This window comes from Mya arenaria, chromosome 15, assembly GCF_026914265.1.
Source record: "Mya arenaria isolate MELC-2E11 chromosome 15, ASM2691426v1".
Taxonomy (NCBI): domain Eukaryota; kingdom Metazoa; phylum Mollusca; class Bivalvia; order Myida; family Myidae; genus Mya; species Mya arenaria.
In genome coordinates this window covers 20,693,939-20,713,316 of record NC_069136.1, presented here as the reverse complement: position 1 = coordinate 20,713,316, position 19,378 = coordinate 20,693,939, and the positions used below count along the sequence as shown (strand labels likewise).

Below are 19,378 nucleotides of genomic sequence, written 5' to 3'. Positions count from 1 at the left end.
AAATAGGGTGCATTACCTTCCCTTTGTCTTTAACAAGTTTCATAAACCTAGCTTGCATACGTGAGATGTTGCAGGATCCAGTTATTTCAGAAAGACAAAAAGACATTCACACCATATTTGTTACCATACAAAAAGACATTCACAGTATTTCTGTTACCATAACAACCACATTTTTTAGTCCGACAAAACAGTCAAATCTACTCATTGCTTCCGATCCTCATTACAAGTTTCATGAACATAGCTTTAAGGCTATTTGAGTTATGCCTAAGTATAGTATAAGTGTTGTATTTTAAATATATTGGCAATCAAGCAGTAGTAATTTTATGACGATTTAAGCTGAAGTTTCATCTTTGAAAATCACCTCTTGCCAACATTTTCAAAATCTCCTGTTAAAGCTGCACTCTTACATATTTTATTTTTTATTTTTCTTTGAATGAAGATATTAGCAATTAATGATTTAGTTAAACAAAGAAGGAATAAAATCGGGACCGAAAAATTATTTCGAAACAGCGATTATTTTGGATAAACGGTGTTCGGAATAGCGGTGTTTAAATCAGATACTTTAAGCAGAGTGAAGATTCTGATACCTAAGTTGTTGCCTTTTAAAAATTGATGTATCAAATACATCTCAAACTCACCTTCAGCAACGCGTGCTGAGTAGAGAGCCTCTCCAGACATTTCCGTCTCCGGCCCAGCTGGTGCGCCCGCGATGTGATCAAGATCGTCAAGGAAGATTATGGAGGGCTGTCTCCACACAGCCTCGTCAAACATTAACTCAAACATCTTCTGAATAGTGTCAACTTTCTTCCCTGTAAAACATACATGTAAAATGTCATATTCATAACAATAAGGCTAAAAAGAAATATTTGTGGTTAAGGTTACATCTTATCCAAAAACAGGTAGTGTAGGAAGACTTTTTTTATAAGGCTTTATGAAGGAAGCTCATTTGGGAATGGCATTCTTCAGTATAAAGATTAAAATCTTTTTAAACTACATAGCAAAACACAAACCAACAACAACAAAAAATCAAAGGACTTTAAAAATGGTAGGGTTTGTTAGCCGGGCCCAATCTCAATAAGAGTAGAGAACTCGGATTCAACTGTAACATTGCGATTAATGTCCTTAAGATATTTATTAATTGAAAGGCAGCTTACGCCCAAAACAGAGTTACAATTTTAAGCCTTACAAACTTTTCTGAAACATGGCCTGAACCAGATGTTTTTTTATGCCTAATGCTTATTCCTGTAGACAGTATTAAAATAGATCCTCGGTAAAGTAATGCAGTTTGCACTGGCAAGTCATGTCATCCTTTGAAAGAGATATAAACCTTCTCATGAATGATATTTTTACATAAAAACAAAATTATATTGGTCAATCCTAATATAGTTTCTCCGTGGGCTACTTTCATTGTTGATTCTAGCATTAAAGGGACTAGACACCAGACGGTCCAAAACCTGACAAATACAGCATTTCTCAAAATAAGTTAAGAATGGTCTATGCGGGCTGGTAGGAGGCCGATTTTACATCATTTTAGGTAATTGAAAAAAGAAATGCAACACTCATGATGCTAAGTTTTTGACAATTTTCTTTTTTCCTTGCTGCTGTTTCATTTGGTGTCTAGTCCCTTTAACTTCCCAGGTCTATTCAACAAGGGTGCTATGGAGCAAACAGAAATAGTCCTTTTTTATTGTTAGTAAAAAAAAAGACAATTATCAAAGCAAGATTTACAGGCCATGTAACACATGTGCTTATTGTTTCTTGCAACTTGTGTACCAAATGACATAAGGATATCTTGCCCAAAGGTTAATGTTTTACACAACAACTTTGATGATAACACCATCAAGGCTATCACAATCCCTGGACTTGTTTGTTCAACCTTTCTTATTCTAAACTGACCTCTCAAGGGTTTGCAGTCGAGTGCACAAGTGAAGGCCAGGTTGGGTAACTCCGTCACTTTTTTACACAGAGCGTTAGCTAGAGTTGTCTTCCCACTTCCCTTTGAGCCTGAAATAATGCAAAGATTATAGAATCTTTATACATTAACATTATGCCAGGTAGGGTAACTTTGTCACCTTTCTACATACAGCATAAGCTAGAGTTGCCTTTCTTCTCCCGTTTGATCCTGCAATTATTCAGGGAGTATTGAAGCTTTATACATTAACATTATGCCAAGTTGGGTAACTCTAGGGAGTATTGAAGCTTTATACATTAACATTATGCCAAGTTGGGTAACTCTGTCACCTTTCTGTACAGAGCATAAGCTAGAGTTGCCTTCCCACCCCAGTTTCATCCTCCAATTGTACAAGGATTATTGAAGCTTAAAACATTGACATTAGGCCAAACTGGGTAGCTCTGTCACCTTTCTACACGGCTAGTGTTGACTCTCAGCTCCCTTTCCATCCTGTAATTGCAAATGGTACAAGGATTATTGAAGCTTTAAACATTAACATCAGGCCAGATTAGGTAACTGTATCACCTTTCTACATAGACCATAAGCTAGAGTTGTCTTCCTTCTCCCTTTTAATCCTGTAATTACACAGTGAGTATTGAAGCTTTAAACATTAACATTATGCCAGGCTGAGTAAGTCTGTCACCTTTCTGCATTAGCATAAGCTAGAGTTCTCTGCCTTCTCCCTTTTAATCCTGTAATTACATAGGGAGTATTGAAGCTTTAAAGATTAACATTATGCCAGGCTGAGTAAGTCTGTCACCTTTCTGCATACAACATAAGCTAGAGTTGTCTGCCTTCTCCCTTTTGATCCTGTAATTATACAGACCTGCTCAGTAATATTTGGTCTTATAATGACTTAAATAAATCATTGTAGACAAAAATTAATGCCGAGTCAAATTCCAGTGCGTAAAAATGCTGAAAAGTTGTACATCTATAATTATGCCATGTACATACCAGTCAACAGCAGCATGTAATAAAGCCATGTATATACCAAACAACAGCAGCATGCAATTATGCCATGTATATACCAGTCAACAATACCGGTCAACAGCAGCATGTAATTATGCCGTGTACATACTGGTCAACAGCAGTATGTAATAATGCCTTGTACATACCGGTCAACAGCAGTATGTAATTATGCCATGTACATACCGGTCAACAGCAGCATGTAATAATACCTTGTACATACCGGTCAACAGCAGCATGTAATTATGCCGTGTACATACCAGTCAACAGCAGTATGTAATTATGCCGTGCACATACCAGTCAACAGCAGTATGCCATTATGCCGTGTACATATCGGTCACCAGCAGCATGTAATTATGCCGTGTACATACCGTTCACCAGCAGTATGCCTTTATGCCTTGTACATACCGGTCACCAGCTGTATGCCATTATGTCTTGTACATACCGGTCAACAGCAGCATGTAATTATGCGGTGGACATACCGGTCAACAGCAGCATGTAATTATGCGGTGGACATACCAGTCAACAGCAGCATGTAATTATGCGGTGGACATACCGGTCAACAGCAGCATGTAATTATGCCTTGTACATACCAGTCAACAGCAGCATGTAATAATGCCGTGTACATACCGGTCAACAGCAGCATGTAATTATGCCTTGTACATACCGGTCAACAGCAGCACATAATAATGCCAAGTACATACCGGTCAACAGCAGCATGTAATAATGCCTTGTACATACCGGTCAACAGCAGCATGTAATAATGCCTTGTACATACCGGTCAACAGCAGCATGTAATAATGCCTTGTACATACCGGTCAACAGCAGCATGTAATAATGCCTTCTACGTACCGGTCAACAGCAGTATGTAATAAGTACATACCGGTCAACAGCAGCATGTAATAATGCCTTGTACATATCTGTTAACAGCAGTATGTAATAATGCCTAGTACATACCGGTCAACAGCAGCATGTAAAAATGCCGTGTACATACCGGTCAACAGCAGTATGTAATAATGCCGCGTACATACCGGTCAACAGCAGTATGTAATAATGCCGTGTACATACTGGTCAACAGCAGCATGTAATAATGTCGTGTACATACCGGTCAACAGCAGCATGTAATAATGCCTTGTACATACCCGTCAACAGCAGTATGTAATAATGCCTTGTACATACCGGTCAACAGCAGCATGTAATAATGCCTTGTACATACCGGTCAACAGCAGCATGTAATAATGCCTTGTACATACCGGTCAACAGCAGCATGTAATAATGCCTTGTACATACCGGTCAACAGCAGCATGTTATTATGCCTTGTACATACCGGTCAACAGCAGCATGTTATTATGCCGTGCACATACCGGTCAACAGCAGCATGTAATAATGCCTTGCACATACCGGTCAACAGCGGCATGTAATTATGCCTAGCACATACCGGTCAACAGCGGCATGTAATTATGCCTTGCACATACCGGTCAACAGCGGCATGTTATCATGCCTTGTACATACCGGTCAACAGCGGCATGTAATAATGCCTTGTACATACCGGTCAACAGCGGCATGTAATTATGCCTTGTACATACCGGTCAACAGCGGCATGTAATTATGCCTTGTACATACCGGTCAACAGCGGCATGTAATAATGCCTTGTACATACCGGTCAACAGCGGCATGTAATAATGCCTTGTACATACCGGTCAACATGTAATAATGCCTTGTACATACCGGTCAACAGCAGCATGTAATTATGCCTTGTACATACCGGTCAACAGCAGCATGTAATAATGCCTTCTACGTACCGGTCAACAGTGGCATGTAATTATGCCTTGTACATATCGGTCAACAGTGGCATGTAATAATGCCTTGTACATACCGGTCAACAGCAGCATGTAATTATGCCTTGTACATACTGGTCAACAGCAGCATGTAATTATGCTGTGCACATACCAGTCAACAGCAGTATGCCATTATGCAATGTACATACCAGTCAATAGCAGCATTCCATTCAGCAGTCCCGGTGTTGAAAGAAAGATGTCTCGGTACAGTCGGCGCGCACCTAGACAGATCTCAATGTTCACCAAGGCTGTCTCAATCTGGTCTTCCATACCACTGAAAATATGATGAGAATATTAAGGAAGCCCTGTGAACAAAAAATTGAAGCTAGTCTTTGTTTTCTTTGTTGAAAGAAAGCCTGGGGTTCAACAATAATGATGTGGACTTTACCCCCTAATAAACTGCATGACATTAGCAACAAATAGCACAACCTTTGTGCATGGTAAATTTGTAAACAATTTATGATCGCAATTTTGATTTTTTTTCTTCTTTTGAGGCCTCTTAAGGACCCCTTCTATTAACCCTGTAATAGTCCCATGGGGTCAGGGCCATCCCCATTGGCCCTTACAACATTCATAAACAGTTATATACCATACCGTTAGCATGCAATTATCAAGTTACCAAGTAACAATTTTAGCAAAATATGTTTGGTTATTTAGCATAGCTGTACTAATATATTTTGCTTTGAGTGTGAAACAGTGGCTTCAGCTCTTTTAAGAGCTGTATGTAAACAAGAGGGTATTGAAGGCCCTGTATTGCTCACCTGATCCAATTCAATTATCTTGCTGTAATAAGTACATTCTGACCAAGTTTCATAAAGATAAAGTAGAAAATATGGCCTCAGCAGTGTTTTAACAATGTTTTCTATGATTTGACTCCGTGACCTAGTTTTTGAACTCAGGTTACCCAGTTTCAAACTTGACATAGACTTCATAAACACAAACATTCTGACATAGTTTCATGGTGATCAAAGACAGAATGTAACCTCTACAGTGTTTACAAAGTTTTTCTATGATTTGACCTAGTGGCCTGGTTTTTGACCTCTGATAACCCATTTTCAAACTCTACCTAAAGATCATCAAGAATAACATTCTGATCAAGTTCCATGAACATATGGTCATAAATGTGGCCTCTAGAGTGTAAACATGGTTTTCCTATTACTTGACCTGGTGACCTAGTTTTTGACCGCACATGACCCAGATTCGAACTTGGCCTAGAGCTAATCAATATAAACATTATGACTAAGTTTCATGAACATACAGTCATAAATGTGACCTCTAGAGTCCTAACAAGCTTTTCCTATTAATTTACCTAATGACCTGGTTTTTAACCACACATGACCCGGATTCAAACTTGACTTAGAAATTATCAATATAAACATTCTGACCAACTTTCATGAAGATACAGTTATGAATGTGACCTCTAGAGTGTTTACAAGCTTTTCCTTCAATTTGACCTGGTGACCTAGTTTTTGACCGCACATGACCCACATTCGAAATTGACCTAGAGATTATAAATATTAACATTCTGACCAAGTTTCCTAAAGGTACAGTATAAATGTGACCTCTATAGTGATAACAAGCTTTTCCTTTAATTTGACCTGGTGACCCAGTTTTTAACCTAAGATGACCCAATATCGAACTCGTCCAAGGTTTTATTGAGGGTAACATTCTGACCAAGTTCCATTAAGATTGTGCCCAGATTGTTGTCTTCTAGAGTGTTAATAGTCAAATTGTTGACGACAGACGACAGACGACGGACGACTACGACGGACGACAGACACAAGGCGATCACAATAGAAGTGGTCAGGTGAGCTAAAAAGAGCCAATGACACAAAAAACCCACAAAATTTCATGCAAACAAATATTAATTATTTTACAGTATTCCATGATACTTTCATACCCGAGGGAGGTGATATTAGTGGGTGGTATGAATGGATCGAGGCTGTGTAGACTTGTGTATGCCAACATGGGCTGGATGACAGGCGGGGTCAGGTTGCTTGCCTTACTCCCGGACACTACAGTCAGGGTACAGTTCCGCAGTTTTGTGGGGTGTAGCTCGGTGTAATTACCCCTGGGTTCCATCTCATTATAAGTAAGCTGGCATTCTACGTGAACATCTGTAACAGTGATAGTTAGTTAACCAATTGTTCCCCAGCCAGTCAGCGCACAGTGTTAAAAATGTCATGATAATATATAATTGTTTGTTTATTTGAGTTTATCAAGATCTGCCTGCTCCAAATGGCTGCATTATGGCTTGACCCAGCCATGACACCATCACAACTTAAATTGTGTTTAAATGCCATAAGTGACATGAGATAGAAGTGCCAGCATTTTTCATCAGAGTGAGATAAAAGAGATCCTTGTGCGATACCCTAGCTCTTTGCAAAGATACCTCTTAGTTTTTTAACCTGTTTGGTGTAAAGCACCGATACACAGGATACATCTTTCCTGGGTTTAAACAGGACTTAGTACACCAAGATAATAATATTTATATTCAATGTTACCAGTAGTTATATAATTTATCACTGGCACTGGATTTTCAAACTCAAATTATTATTTTTTAAAGTGCATATTTATGAGAAAAAAAATAGATTTCAACATTTTTTTACATTTTTGGTATTGTTATTTTAAGTTCGGAATTATAACATTTTTTTCTGATTTTTAAAAAGATATTTAATTTTAAAAATCCAGTGCCAGTGTAATTTATATTCATTTCAAATTACTTTCTACAATTTTTAATACAAATATCTGAGGAAAAAAACAACGATCTGGACAACTGTGCAATATTTTAGAGCTAACAGCTTTCAAACCTGATTTTAGGATTGTTTCTGAACTAAGTCGATCCCTGACATTTACCGTTTTCATCATGCCAAACAAAGAACCACAAACTTAGTACAAATTGCCAAAAAAATTCAAAGATTGATTCTTCACGGATGTCATAACTGTTGATATGTTTCCGTATGTTATGAGATTTTTTAGCACATTGCAAAGAAAATACAAGAATTCTGTACGTACTTTAAAATGTCATGAATGTTTTTTTAAGACAAACATATTCACAATTTGAGAAGAAAAATCAATAATACTGCTAAAAGTTCATTTCTGTTGCTAATCAAAAATCAGCATGACAATACAACAATTCTTTATGGAGATCATAAACGTCGATGTATAAAAGTCAATGTATTTTTTGTATACCCATGTGATAAGTTTTAATAGCACAATTTGCAAAGAAAACACAAGAATTCTAGACATACATGTACTTTCAAATGTCATGAAAATATTTTCATGACATATTCACATGTAGAGCAGAAAAAAATATTACTTTAAGGACCTGAATTTAGCACATCAAAGGCTTGCTATCAAGATGACATTCAAAAAATATTTTTTGTATGCACTTTCAACGAGTTCAATTCATACAAGCAACTTTCAAAACACTAGTTTGTTAAGCAGTTAAACAGTATCTTATTTGTTAAATGTCTTTCTTGTACCGTAGTTGTTAAATGTCCTTCATGTACTGTAGTTGTTAAATGTCCTTCTTGTACCGTAGTTGTTAAATGTCCTTCATGTACCGTAGTTGTTAAATGTCCTTCATGTACCGTAGTTGTTAAATGTCCTTCATGTACCGTAGTTGTTAAATGTCCTTCATGTACCGTAGTTGTTAAATGTCCTTCATGTACCGTAGTTGTTAAATGTCCTTCATGTACCGTAGTTGTTAAATGTCCTTCATGTACTGTAGTTGTTAAATGTCCTTCATGTGCTGTAGTTGTTAAATGTCCTTCATGTGCTGTAGTTGTTCATTGTCCTTCATGTACCGTAGTTGTTAAATGTCCTTCATGTACCGTAGTTGTTAAATGTCCTTCATGTACTGTAGTTGTTAAATGTCCTTCATGTGCTGTAGTTGTTAAATGTCCTTCATGTGCTGTAGTTGTTCATTGTCCTTCATGTGCTGTAGTTGTTAAATGTCCTTCATGTACCGTAGTTGTTAAATGTCCTTCATGTACCGTAGTTGTTAAATGTCCTTCATGTACTGTAGTTGTTAAATGTCCTTCATGTACTGTAGTTGTTAAATGTCCTTCATGTACCGTAGTTGTTAAATGTCCTTCATGTACTGTAGTTGTTAAATGTCCTTCATGTACTGTAGTTGTTAAATGTCTTTCTTGTACCGTAGTTGTTAAATGTCCTTCATGTACTGTAGTTGTTAAATGTCCTTCATGTACTGTAGTTGTTAAATGTCCTTCATGTACCGTAGTTGTTAAATGTCCTTCATGTACCGTAGTTGTTAAATGTCCTTCATGTACCGTAGTTGTTAAATGTCTTTCTTGTACCGTAGTTGTTAAATGTCCTTCATGTACTGTAGTTGTTAAATGTCCTTCATGTACTGTAGTTGTTAAATGTCCTTCTTGTACCGTAGTTGTTAAATGTCCTTCATGTACCGTAGTTGTTAAATGTCCTTCATGTACCGTAGTTGTTAAATGTCCTTCATGTACCGTAGTTGTTAAATGTCCTTCATGTACCGTAGTTGTTAAATGTCCTTCATGTACTGTAGTTGTTAAATGTCCTTCATGTGCCGTAGTTGTTAAATGTCCTTCATGTACCGTAGTTGTTAAATGTCCTTCATGTACTGTAGTTGTTAAATGTCCTTCATGTGCTGTAGTTGTTAAATGTCCTTCATGTACCGTAGTTGTTAAATGTCCTTCATGTGCCGTAGTTGTTAAATGTCCTTCATGTACCGTAGTTGTTAAATGTCCTTCATGTACCGTAGTTGTTAAATGTCCTTCATGTACCGTAGTTGTTAAATGTCCTTCATGTGCCGTAGTTGTTAAATGTCCTTCATGTGCCGTAGTTGTTAAATGTCCTTCATGTACCGTAGTTGTTAAATGTCCTTCATGTGCCGTAGTTGTTAAATGTCCTTCATGTACCGTAGTTGTTAAATGTCCTTCATGTACCGTAGTTGTTAAATGTCCTTCATGTACCGTAGTTGTTAAATGTCCTTCATGTACCGTAGTTGTTAAATGTCCTTCATGTACCGTAGTTGTTAAATGTCCTTCATGTACCGTAGTTGTTAAATGTCCTTCATGTACCGTAGTTGTTAAATGTCCTTCATGTACCGTAGTTGTTAAATGTCCTTCATGTACCGTAGTTGTTAAATGTCCTTCATGTAACGTAGTTGTTAAATGTCCTTCATGTACCGTAGTTGTTAAATGTCCTTCATGTACCGTAGTTGTTAAATGTCCTTCATGTACCGTAGTTGTTAAATGTCCTTCATGTACTGTAGTTGTTAAATGTCCTTCATGTACCGTAGTTGTTAAATGTCCTTCATGTAACGTAGTTGTTAAATGTCCTTTATGTACCGTTGTTGCTAAATATCCTTCATGTACCATAGTTGTTAAATGTCCTTCATGTACCATTGTTGTTAAATGTCCTTCATGTACCGTAGTTGTTAAATGTCCTTCATGTACCGTAGTTGTTAAATGTCCTTCACATTCTGGTTAATAAAAAACTCATTTTCTTGTCATATATATGTTTAAGCTGCTAGACTTTTTTGGTGATTATAAATAAAACATTATTATTCATGTCATTGGTTAAATTTGAAGAGTTTAGTGTTCAAAATTATATTGTCATCATAGCAGTATTTTTTCAAATTAACCGTATATCTATTAGTCAGCCATGATTGATTTTAAACAGCTACATCAGTTATATTAATTAAAAGCTGGGCCAGACTACCACATAACCATTTATTGTTTTGTAAGTATGTACCAACAATCTTTAAGTTTTTAGTGGTCTACATTATATTGTGTAAACTACCCACGAACTGGGCTAGCCATTGTTCATACCTAAAGCTTCATTCTATTAGAATAAAAAAGGCTTAATTACTGTAATGAATGAATTTGAAAACTTGAGAAATACTGGCTTCTCATTGGACAAAATATAATGTTGACCACTAAGCAATCAAAATAGTCACCCTGCTGAGTCAGATCTGACCACGTTTGAAGACATAATTGCAAACAGGAACGTTTATTGACACAATATCAAACAATATGTTGTGACTAACATACTTATTGCAAAGAAAGAATGACGTTTTATACGGTACGAGTCCAATTATTATGTTTGCTGCTAAACAATGGAAGGAAACTGGTTATGATGTCAAGACAGAATATTGACTCATTCATTTATCCCTTGTTATTGAGGTCCAGCCATACCTAAACAAATTTCTTACATATTATATTAATCTGGGTTTCTAACAGATGATAATTGTCAATCCCCCCAAAAAGCAGGGGGTCTCTTTAAAGCTGCACTCCCACAGATTTACTGTTTTGACAACTTTTTTATGTTTAGTCTTGGAATGAGCAAATTTTGTGCATAAATCTGAAAAACAGTGATACAAGATTGACAAAAGATCAGATCGCAGTATTTTGTATTTACGTTAAAAGTTTTAATGATTTATGGCTTAAAGCGTTACTAACACTTAAGAAAAACTTCTGTACGAAATTGCCAGAGAGTGGTACAATGCGAATGGTCGCAGAAAGGATTTCATAACCTATCACAACAGAAGTGACCTGGTCCGCCTGGGAATCAAACCGGATTGTTCGATTCACAGTCCAACACTCTACCGATTGAGCTAACCAGGCGGACACTCTGCGATCTGATGTTTTGTCAGCAGTCTTATATCACTGGTTTCCATGCATTTTTGCAAAAATTGTCTAGTTCAAAGACAATAAATAAAGAAGTTGTCAAAACGTCCAATCTGTGAGAGTGCAGCTTTAAGTAATAAAGGATTTATTCCCAAAACAGGATAAAGAGACTCAGATCTCATTCGATATTGTTATAAAAGTCATTTCTATTCATATCAAGGTTCTTCCTACTGTTTTGCTGCAAATGTCTAAGCAAAACTCTTTTCAATTGTAAAATATAGTCGGACCCTGTTTGCTCAAACTTGTTTGGCTCGTATTACTCGTTGGCTCGAACTGGATGTAAAGGACCAATTTTTTTATACTGAATGTAAGCATTCCTGCTTGGCTCAAATTTTCCGAGGCTCCAGGTATTTTTGCTGGTCCCTATGAGTTTAATATAGCGATACAACTGTAGTTAAAGTTAATATCACTTAATCAAGATTGAAGAGATAATTCTGAACTTTAGAACCTCTGATTAATGTTAAATTGAGCTGAATCAAGATAGGAAAGGTCTTAAAGCAAATTTTCAAAATGTTCAATCTTTTGAATTACTAATAACCCTTTAAACAGCTTAGTGTTCGAGATTATATTTTGTCTTTTTTTGAATCTACACATTTATTTGATCAAAATTAATTGCTGCTGACTGCAGCTTTAGTAAGTATAATGTACGGCAGAGCAACAATGCCTTTAAGACTTTGAACTCTCATGGTAACACTTTCCAGGTAGATCACAGAAGCATATAAACTACTGGGAAACTATACAGTCCCATTGTAACTCTCACTCAGACCATTGAAGCGTATAAATAGCCCATTCTCACTGGGACAATTACCTGGTAGAACAAAGAAGCGTATAAATAGCCCCTTGGAGACTATGAGGGGAAATTTCCTATTTGAAACTAAAAGATCCAACTGGGACACTTACCATGCAGTACAAAGAAGCGTATAAACAGCCCTTGGGTGACGATGAGGGGGAAATCTTCGTTGGAAATTTGGTCTAACCATTCACGAAAAGCCATGGCCAGTTTGTCACCAGTTATACTCTTTGGCTGAAACATGTTTATGGTTTTAGTTAGTTTAACGAAATACTAGATGTATTTTCGTTCGAAAATTAATGTTTTATGTCTTAAACCATTACTAACGGTTTAAGAAAAATGCAAAAAACATTATTTTTTTAACTTAAATAGAAAAATCTGCGATCTTTTTTTTTTGTCAGCAATCTTATATAACTGGTTTCCACGCATTTTCGCTAAAATGTACTTGTTCAAAGACAAAAAATAAAAAAGTTGTTAATACGTTCAATCTGTGAGAGTGCAGCTTAAAACTGCATCACTAACATTATGTAAATTTGTCAACATTTATTCCAAAGTACTTACCACATTACCAAGGGGATACAGTGAAAATACAGTAGTGTGAACAGGGAATGCTTTGAAAGTCTGAATCCACACTCGGGACGTAATGTCGAGCTTCAAAAATCTCCGCAGCATGTCAGGGATTACTACATGGCCCTTCAACAATGGCTGCTCCTGTAAAACTCGCTTAATAATGTCCGAGAAACTGTCCGAGCACAGCTGTCGTCGCCGGTCAATCACAATCACTCTGACCACCACGCATGTTCGCTGGTTATCTCCATCAAAGTCAAGGTCATCTGCGGGTGACATTGGTGTATTTGCATGGGTTGTAGCTTTGCTATCCTTTGCCCCATTTTCGGGTTTCCCAACACCTGGCTGACTTTTCATGCTTCCAGAGCTAGAGCTCAGTTTTTCATGTGTAACCTCTTTTGGGGACTTTAACTTGTGAAGCTTGGCCATGAACGTATGAGGTATCTCGCCCCGTGGCAGCTTCAGCTGTCTTTCAACATCAGTCATGTCCATATACACTGTACTAGGTTGCTGGGGAACATAGTTCCGTCTGAAACTAGATTTCGGAGGCGACCTTGACTTAGAATGCGATTCCCGACTTTGTTTACGAGGGGGCAAACCACCAGTGGATTTTTTCGGTGACTCGCTACCCCGTCTTGATGGGGACAAATCCATACTCACATGATCTGACTCAGTGAGAGTGTATTTCATATTCTGCACGCGTAAAACCATGTTCAAGTCAGGCTGTATGGACATTTCGGAATCTTCATAGTAATCATCATCAAAGTCATCCATTTCGTCATCAGAAGGGATGACCCGACTAGGAGCATTTAGACTGGCTCTATTCGTAAAGCCGAAGAAATCAACCAGCGATTTCCACTGACTGTTGATGCTCTGATGGAAAGGATTAGTGGGTGACTTTTCTCTTCCTATGCTTGTTTTGTGCCTAGTCAGGCAATCTGGAGATATAGAAACAAGTTCTTCATAGAACAGAACAGAACATTTACTTACCAGAAGAATAAAGACTCCTGTGGCCGAATATCATAATACAAAATGGCGAGAAATGACACATAAAAAACATGTGTACATATTAAAACAAATATATGCAGTGCCATACATAACAGACAAACATAATTATGAAAGACCAGTTAAGTCATTATATATTTCATATACATAGGGGGGTGTACATAAAAATATACATGTACACACATACATATACATATATATGTTGGATTTAATGTAATATTTCTAAGTTCAAAGCCTTTATATTTCTCTATATGAACGAATGGCTGTCTTTCTAGAAATTTGTGGCCAAATTTCGGCCCTATTCCCACCTCAAAAAAGAATATATTTTTCCCAATTCAGGGTCAAAATTCCATTCCAGGTTGTCCTGTTTAAAAATTATCAAATTGGTCAAAAATTAGTCAAGATATTTTCTTTTTTAGATGCAATTTGGCATCACTTGAAACCAGCAATAGACTTTATTTTATGACACAGTATTTCAGTCGTAACACCTAATTTTGTTAATTTAAGAATATGAAATATTAGTTTTATTTAAAATTCCCCTTTTTATGATATTAATATTCCCCTTTTAAAGGGCCCTGGCCCCATTTTCCTTGAGCTGAGAGACGGTAAATTAAAATATCACAAGATCATTTGAACACAATCATTCAAAATATTCAAGTGTTGCTCTTCAAGCTGCACTCTCACAAATTGACCATTTTTATTTTTTGTCTCAGAATCAGCTCATTTTGGCATCAGTGCCTTAAATTCAGACATATAAGTCACAACAGAACAGATCTCAATAATGTTTGGTAAACTGCCGAAAAATTGCATTTATCTTAAAGCATAAGTAACGCTTTTAGCAATAAAACATCGAATGTAAATAATATAAACTGTGATCTAATCTTTGTCAGCAGTCTTATATCACTGGTTTTCAGACATTTACACAAAAATTGGCTCATTCAAAGACAAAAAATAAAAAAGTTGTCAAAACGGTAAATCTGTGAGAGTGCAGCATTAATGTTTATAATACTAATTTCTTTTAGCTATTATAATGATGAAAGCTGACAGCCTATAGAAACTCCCTTGAGTATGATTCCTGAGCAGAAATCACAACTGATTTCCAATGATTTGAGAGACCATGAAAAAGTGCCCATTTAACAGCTCGAACCCTTATCCCCTGAGTGAGAGGTGGACACCTAAACCTCTAGACCACTTTCAACCTTCAAATATAGCCCTTGATCAATATTTAACAATTTTACTGTGTTTCTATCATCTGGAGTGGTTGCTCCCATTGAATGACGATGCAAAAAAGCAAGACCTCACGAGACAATTTGTGGTAGTGCTTAGAAATCTCGCGAGAGGTTGAAAACATGTGGTCGAGGTTATCCAAATGCTTTTAAAATGGCATCATGTAACCCGAAACTATTTCTTAGGCAAATAATAAGAATCATTTTAATATAACCACCAATACTGATAAAGGGCTAAGATTGAAAATTAAATTTGGCAGTCAGCCCCAACAAACCCAGTTTGACTGCAATTTTTTCTCTTTGCGATACAATTTATCTTTTTTTCATATAATGGGCAATACTTGTATAGTTTTTAATGGGCAATTCTTTCATTTATTAAATGGACAACACTTTTATTAATTTAATGGGCAATACTGTTTTCATCTAATGGGCAATTCTTTTATTCATTTAATGGGCAATACTGTTTTCATCTAATGGGCAATACTTTTATTCATTTAATGGGCAATTCTCTTATTCATCTAATATGCAAATGCCGCAAAAGTTTATTCATTTAATGGCCAATAACTCATTTAATGGTCATTATTGTTTTTCATTTAATGGGCAATACTTTTATTCATTTAATGGGCAATATAGTTTATACATTTAATGGCTAATATTATTATCAGTCTTTGATCGATTCGTAATGGGCTTATTATTTCAGCAGTCAACTGCTTCAATTGTTTAAAATGTAAAACAAAAAGTACTCAGATACAACTGAAATCTATCATGTTGAAATCTAGCATCTCAAGTTTCAAAATTAAGTTGAATTTTGTTTTTAAGTCCCTATTTTTTCCTGCTTTTTCTGTATTCTATAACATTATTATGTGTGTTGAATTTCTTTATATCAAATTTCGCTATACCAAAGCAATATTTCAGTCCCCACGGTCAAATTTCATTTATTCTTTTCATCTCTGATGTGGAAATGCAACTCGGTGGAAGATGCAAAAGTTTTATGATAGTTTTTGTTTTATTAGATTCTAATTTCTGTTATAGTCTGAGGATAATTGGTTAATGTGAATCATTATAGTTGTTTACTAAAATTTATTAAGGAACATATATTTCTTGGCCAAATGCATGTCAGGAAAGAGTGATGTTATACTCATGTTGTACAGTTATATCGTTTTCATGTAATTATTTCAAAATTGTTTTAACGCTTATGCAAAATATATATCTATAAATTCATTCATATATACATGTAATGAAATTTGAACAAAGAAATTCCAGTTCTATTTCTGAATGTAAACATTGCTTTTTTTAAGACAGAAAACATATATGCTTTATTCCACTAGTATCCTTGTTATAACAATATATTTTATCATGTATGTACATGTGCTGTACTATTTAATAACCTTTGTCATTTTCCGGGTTCAATAAACTTCATAAAAAAAATATGGTGGCTGCTGATTTTGACATTATTTCACTGCTTCTTATCTATGATATCAGTTATATTAAGCTTATCCCCAAAGTTGTTCTCGTATTTTTTGCCTGCGTCCTATCTATGCTAGCATCCTACACACAGCGATTTATGGTTATCAAACTATTTTGTAGAAGAAATTTATGAACTAAACATTACCTGTAGAATCTGTTGAACTAAATTTTGAGTCAGTGTCATCATCATCCATTGGTGGATTTATAAATGGCACTCCGAGATTATTTGTAACATCTTTTCTCATTGGCTCCTCAAAAGCAGGACGACCAATCGCTGAGCTTCTTAGTTTTGGAGTTACAAAAACCTCAGTTTCATTCACCAATATAACACATTCACTCGTGGGTGTAGTGTCAGCTGGAAATATAATTCAGAGCCAAAATATGTCAAGATCATAAACAGCAACAAGCAAATATTTGTCTTTTACTAAAATGAGCAGGAAATATGACATCACAACTTACTGTGACTATAATTTTTATATTTTGATTTTACGAGTTTAAATCTTGATTTGATTTCTGACAGTCACTAATTACCATACAGAGCTGAATTTTAACTGATCTTACAATATATAAGAAGTTATTTTTTATAATGTCTCTAATTTGATCATATTTCACACCCATACCATCCCTATTCTCAGGTTGATTTTGATGAGACAGGGGTTTTTTTTAATATGAATATTTATTTTCATTTACAGAGTTCCACCGTTTGATTTCCTCACATAAGTTACAAACGTATTTGTTACTTTTATGATTTCAAATATGTATGTTCAGTTTCATTCCAGTTGTTTCATGATGTTTCTAAGATACCAGTCGTTATTGACGTTGCTGAGTCTAAGGGTTCAGATTGAACAAAATTACGAACCAGATGTGCTATAACCAATCTTCCAGCAATACTGCCTTTTCCTGTGTACATGTTCACCAAATACATTGCGAATCCTAAACTGTTTGTGTTGTTGTATTTTGAGATTAGTGTTAATTTACTCACATATTAAGTGAGAAAGTTGCTTTACCCTCAATCAAAGGGGTACATCACATAAAGGTTCTGGGTGGTCTGGGGGTACAGATACCCATAGTCTACCCAAAACCTTAATGTGATGTACCCCTTTGCACTCAATGATAAGATGATACAATAGTCAATGTGTAGTAACATCCTTTTTGGGAGCAATTTTGTAGAGTTTAAGTTTTAAAAAGGGCAGGGTGCTGCAGAAAAGGGACAGGGTGTATAAATATATAACAGTCTGCGGTAGGCAGCTAATGTGCGTTCATAGTATAACATTCTTTTATAGATTGAAGTACGTTCATAGTTTGTATGGTTGGTAATATGCAAATTAGCAAAGCCCGGGCTCTGTGTGAAATGAGAATTTTAATACTGACTATAAAGACCAGCAGACCCCTTCAGAGTCGAGCATGCTTTTCTCTGAAGAGATCTGTTGGCCTTCTTTGAAGTCGCACGTTACAAATATAATAAGCTTTTAAACAAAACTAAGAACTTACATTTGATTATCTAAGTCAATCAATTTTAAAAAATCAGAAATGAACGGCACATTCTGGTCTTCACTAGGGCCAAGGGGTGCTACCAAAATAGTCAGGGGGCAGCACACTTCTATAACTCATGTGAAAAAAAAACAAAAATAATATGGGTCATACCTATTCGTATGAAGATACAGACAGTTTTCTCAACCCACACTGGGTAAACACCTCCAGGCTGAACAACCCTCACAATATCCAGAAGATGGCTCTCAAGATAATCTGTGTGGCGTTCCTGAGTGGTATAATACATAGGTTACATTACACTGATATACAGCAGGTTACATCATACTGATAACTTTTTTAGAACTGTAAATTTAAGCAAATAGTAAATATGAGTAAATTTTTAATGATGCTCTAGACATTTCTATATGGGCAATAACAGTCAGGCATCTACAGCAATTTGCCTAGTAATTTAACTTGTCTTAGGTATCATTTCCATACATACATTTTGTATTCTGACCATATCTGGTAATTATTGGACAAACACAAGTAATTGGTTGGACAAAACCTATTTTATTTAATTTCTATTGTTAAAGGATGATAACTCTTCAGTGACTTATGCGATATGACTGGTTATCAAACTTGTCCTGGACATCATGCCAATTCACATTCTGACCAAATTTTGTCATGACTGGACTAAAGGTTCTAGAATTATAAACTGTATACCTCTCACCCGAGCACCCTTATGCCACAGAAACTATAATATGTCCCATCTTTTAAATGAGCGTATGAAAACATTTAAAATATGTATTTGTGTAAATGGTTACAAAGGGGCATATTACACGCTCTGTTATAGTGTTAACATGTTTCAAAATCACTTTTAAACCACAATCATGAAGTTGAGTACTAATCCTTTAGCAGTTAAATTACAAAGAAAATTTGTAATAAGAACCTGTAGTGACTTATTGACTTCATAGGAATATGAGCCCATAGCTCAGCATAGTAGTAACACCTTAACATTTCAACATTAACTAGCATTAACCAGAAAAAAAGTAAATAAGTCGGTAGCAGTTACGTCCCTTGTTTCAAATTTTACAATTGATTGTCGCCGACGTAGGACTTCCCGATTAATCGTTGATTATAATCGATCATCGGCACAACACTATTACATAGTTTCCTTACAAAATACAATTTTGAAATGCAAAATAATGGACAAACTCAGGCCATATAAGGGTCTTATATGTTCAACCCTTAATCATTTTTTTTACCTTTATATTAATTTGGTAAATAAATGGATACACCCACACTACTATAGAATTTTGAAATATTACATGGTTTTAATGTATAGATCTATTTATAAATATAACATTCAGTGGGATTCCAGTATTTCCCAGTGTCAGGGACTCCCAATT

General features: G+C 35.9%; 1 protein-coding gene across 1 annotated transcript in view; it reads right to left on the bottom strand.

Moving 5' to 3' along the window:
* LOC128219938 (peroxisomal ATPase PEX1-like) overlaps positions 1 to 19,378 on the bottom strand; it is a 79,441-nt gene that overhangs the window by 44,899 nt on the left and 15,164 nt on the right. The window contains exons 4-11 of the mRNA XM_052928125.1: positions 18,144 to 18,258; positions 16,645 to 16,854; positions 12,796 to 13,739; positions 12,345 to 12,468; positions 6,656 to 6,872; positions 4,905 to 5,029; positions 1,897 to 2,004; positions 639 to 809 (exon numbers count right to left, since the gene is read on the bottom strand). Coding sequence (XP_052784085.1) covers positions 639 to 809; positions 1,897 to 2,004; positions 4,905 to 5,029; positions 6,656 to 6,872; positions 12,345 to 12,468; positions 12,796 to 13,739; positions 16,645 to 16,854; positions 18,144 to 18,258 — 2,014 coding nt within the window. The remainder of the gene's footprint in view (positions 1 to 638; positions 810 to 1,896; positions 2,005 to 4,904; positions 5,030 to 6,655; positions 6,873 to 12,344; positions 12,469 to 12,795; positions 13,740 to 16,644; positions 16,855 to 18,143; positions 18,259 to 19,378) is intronic.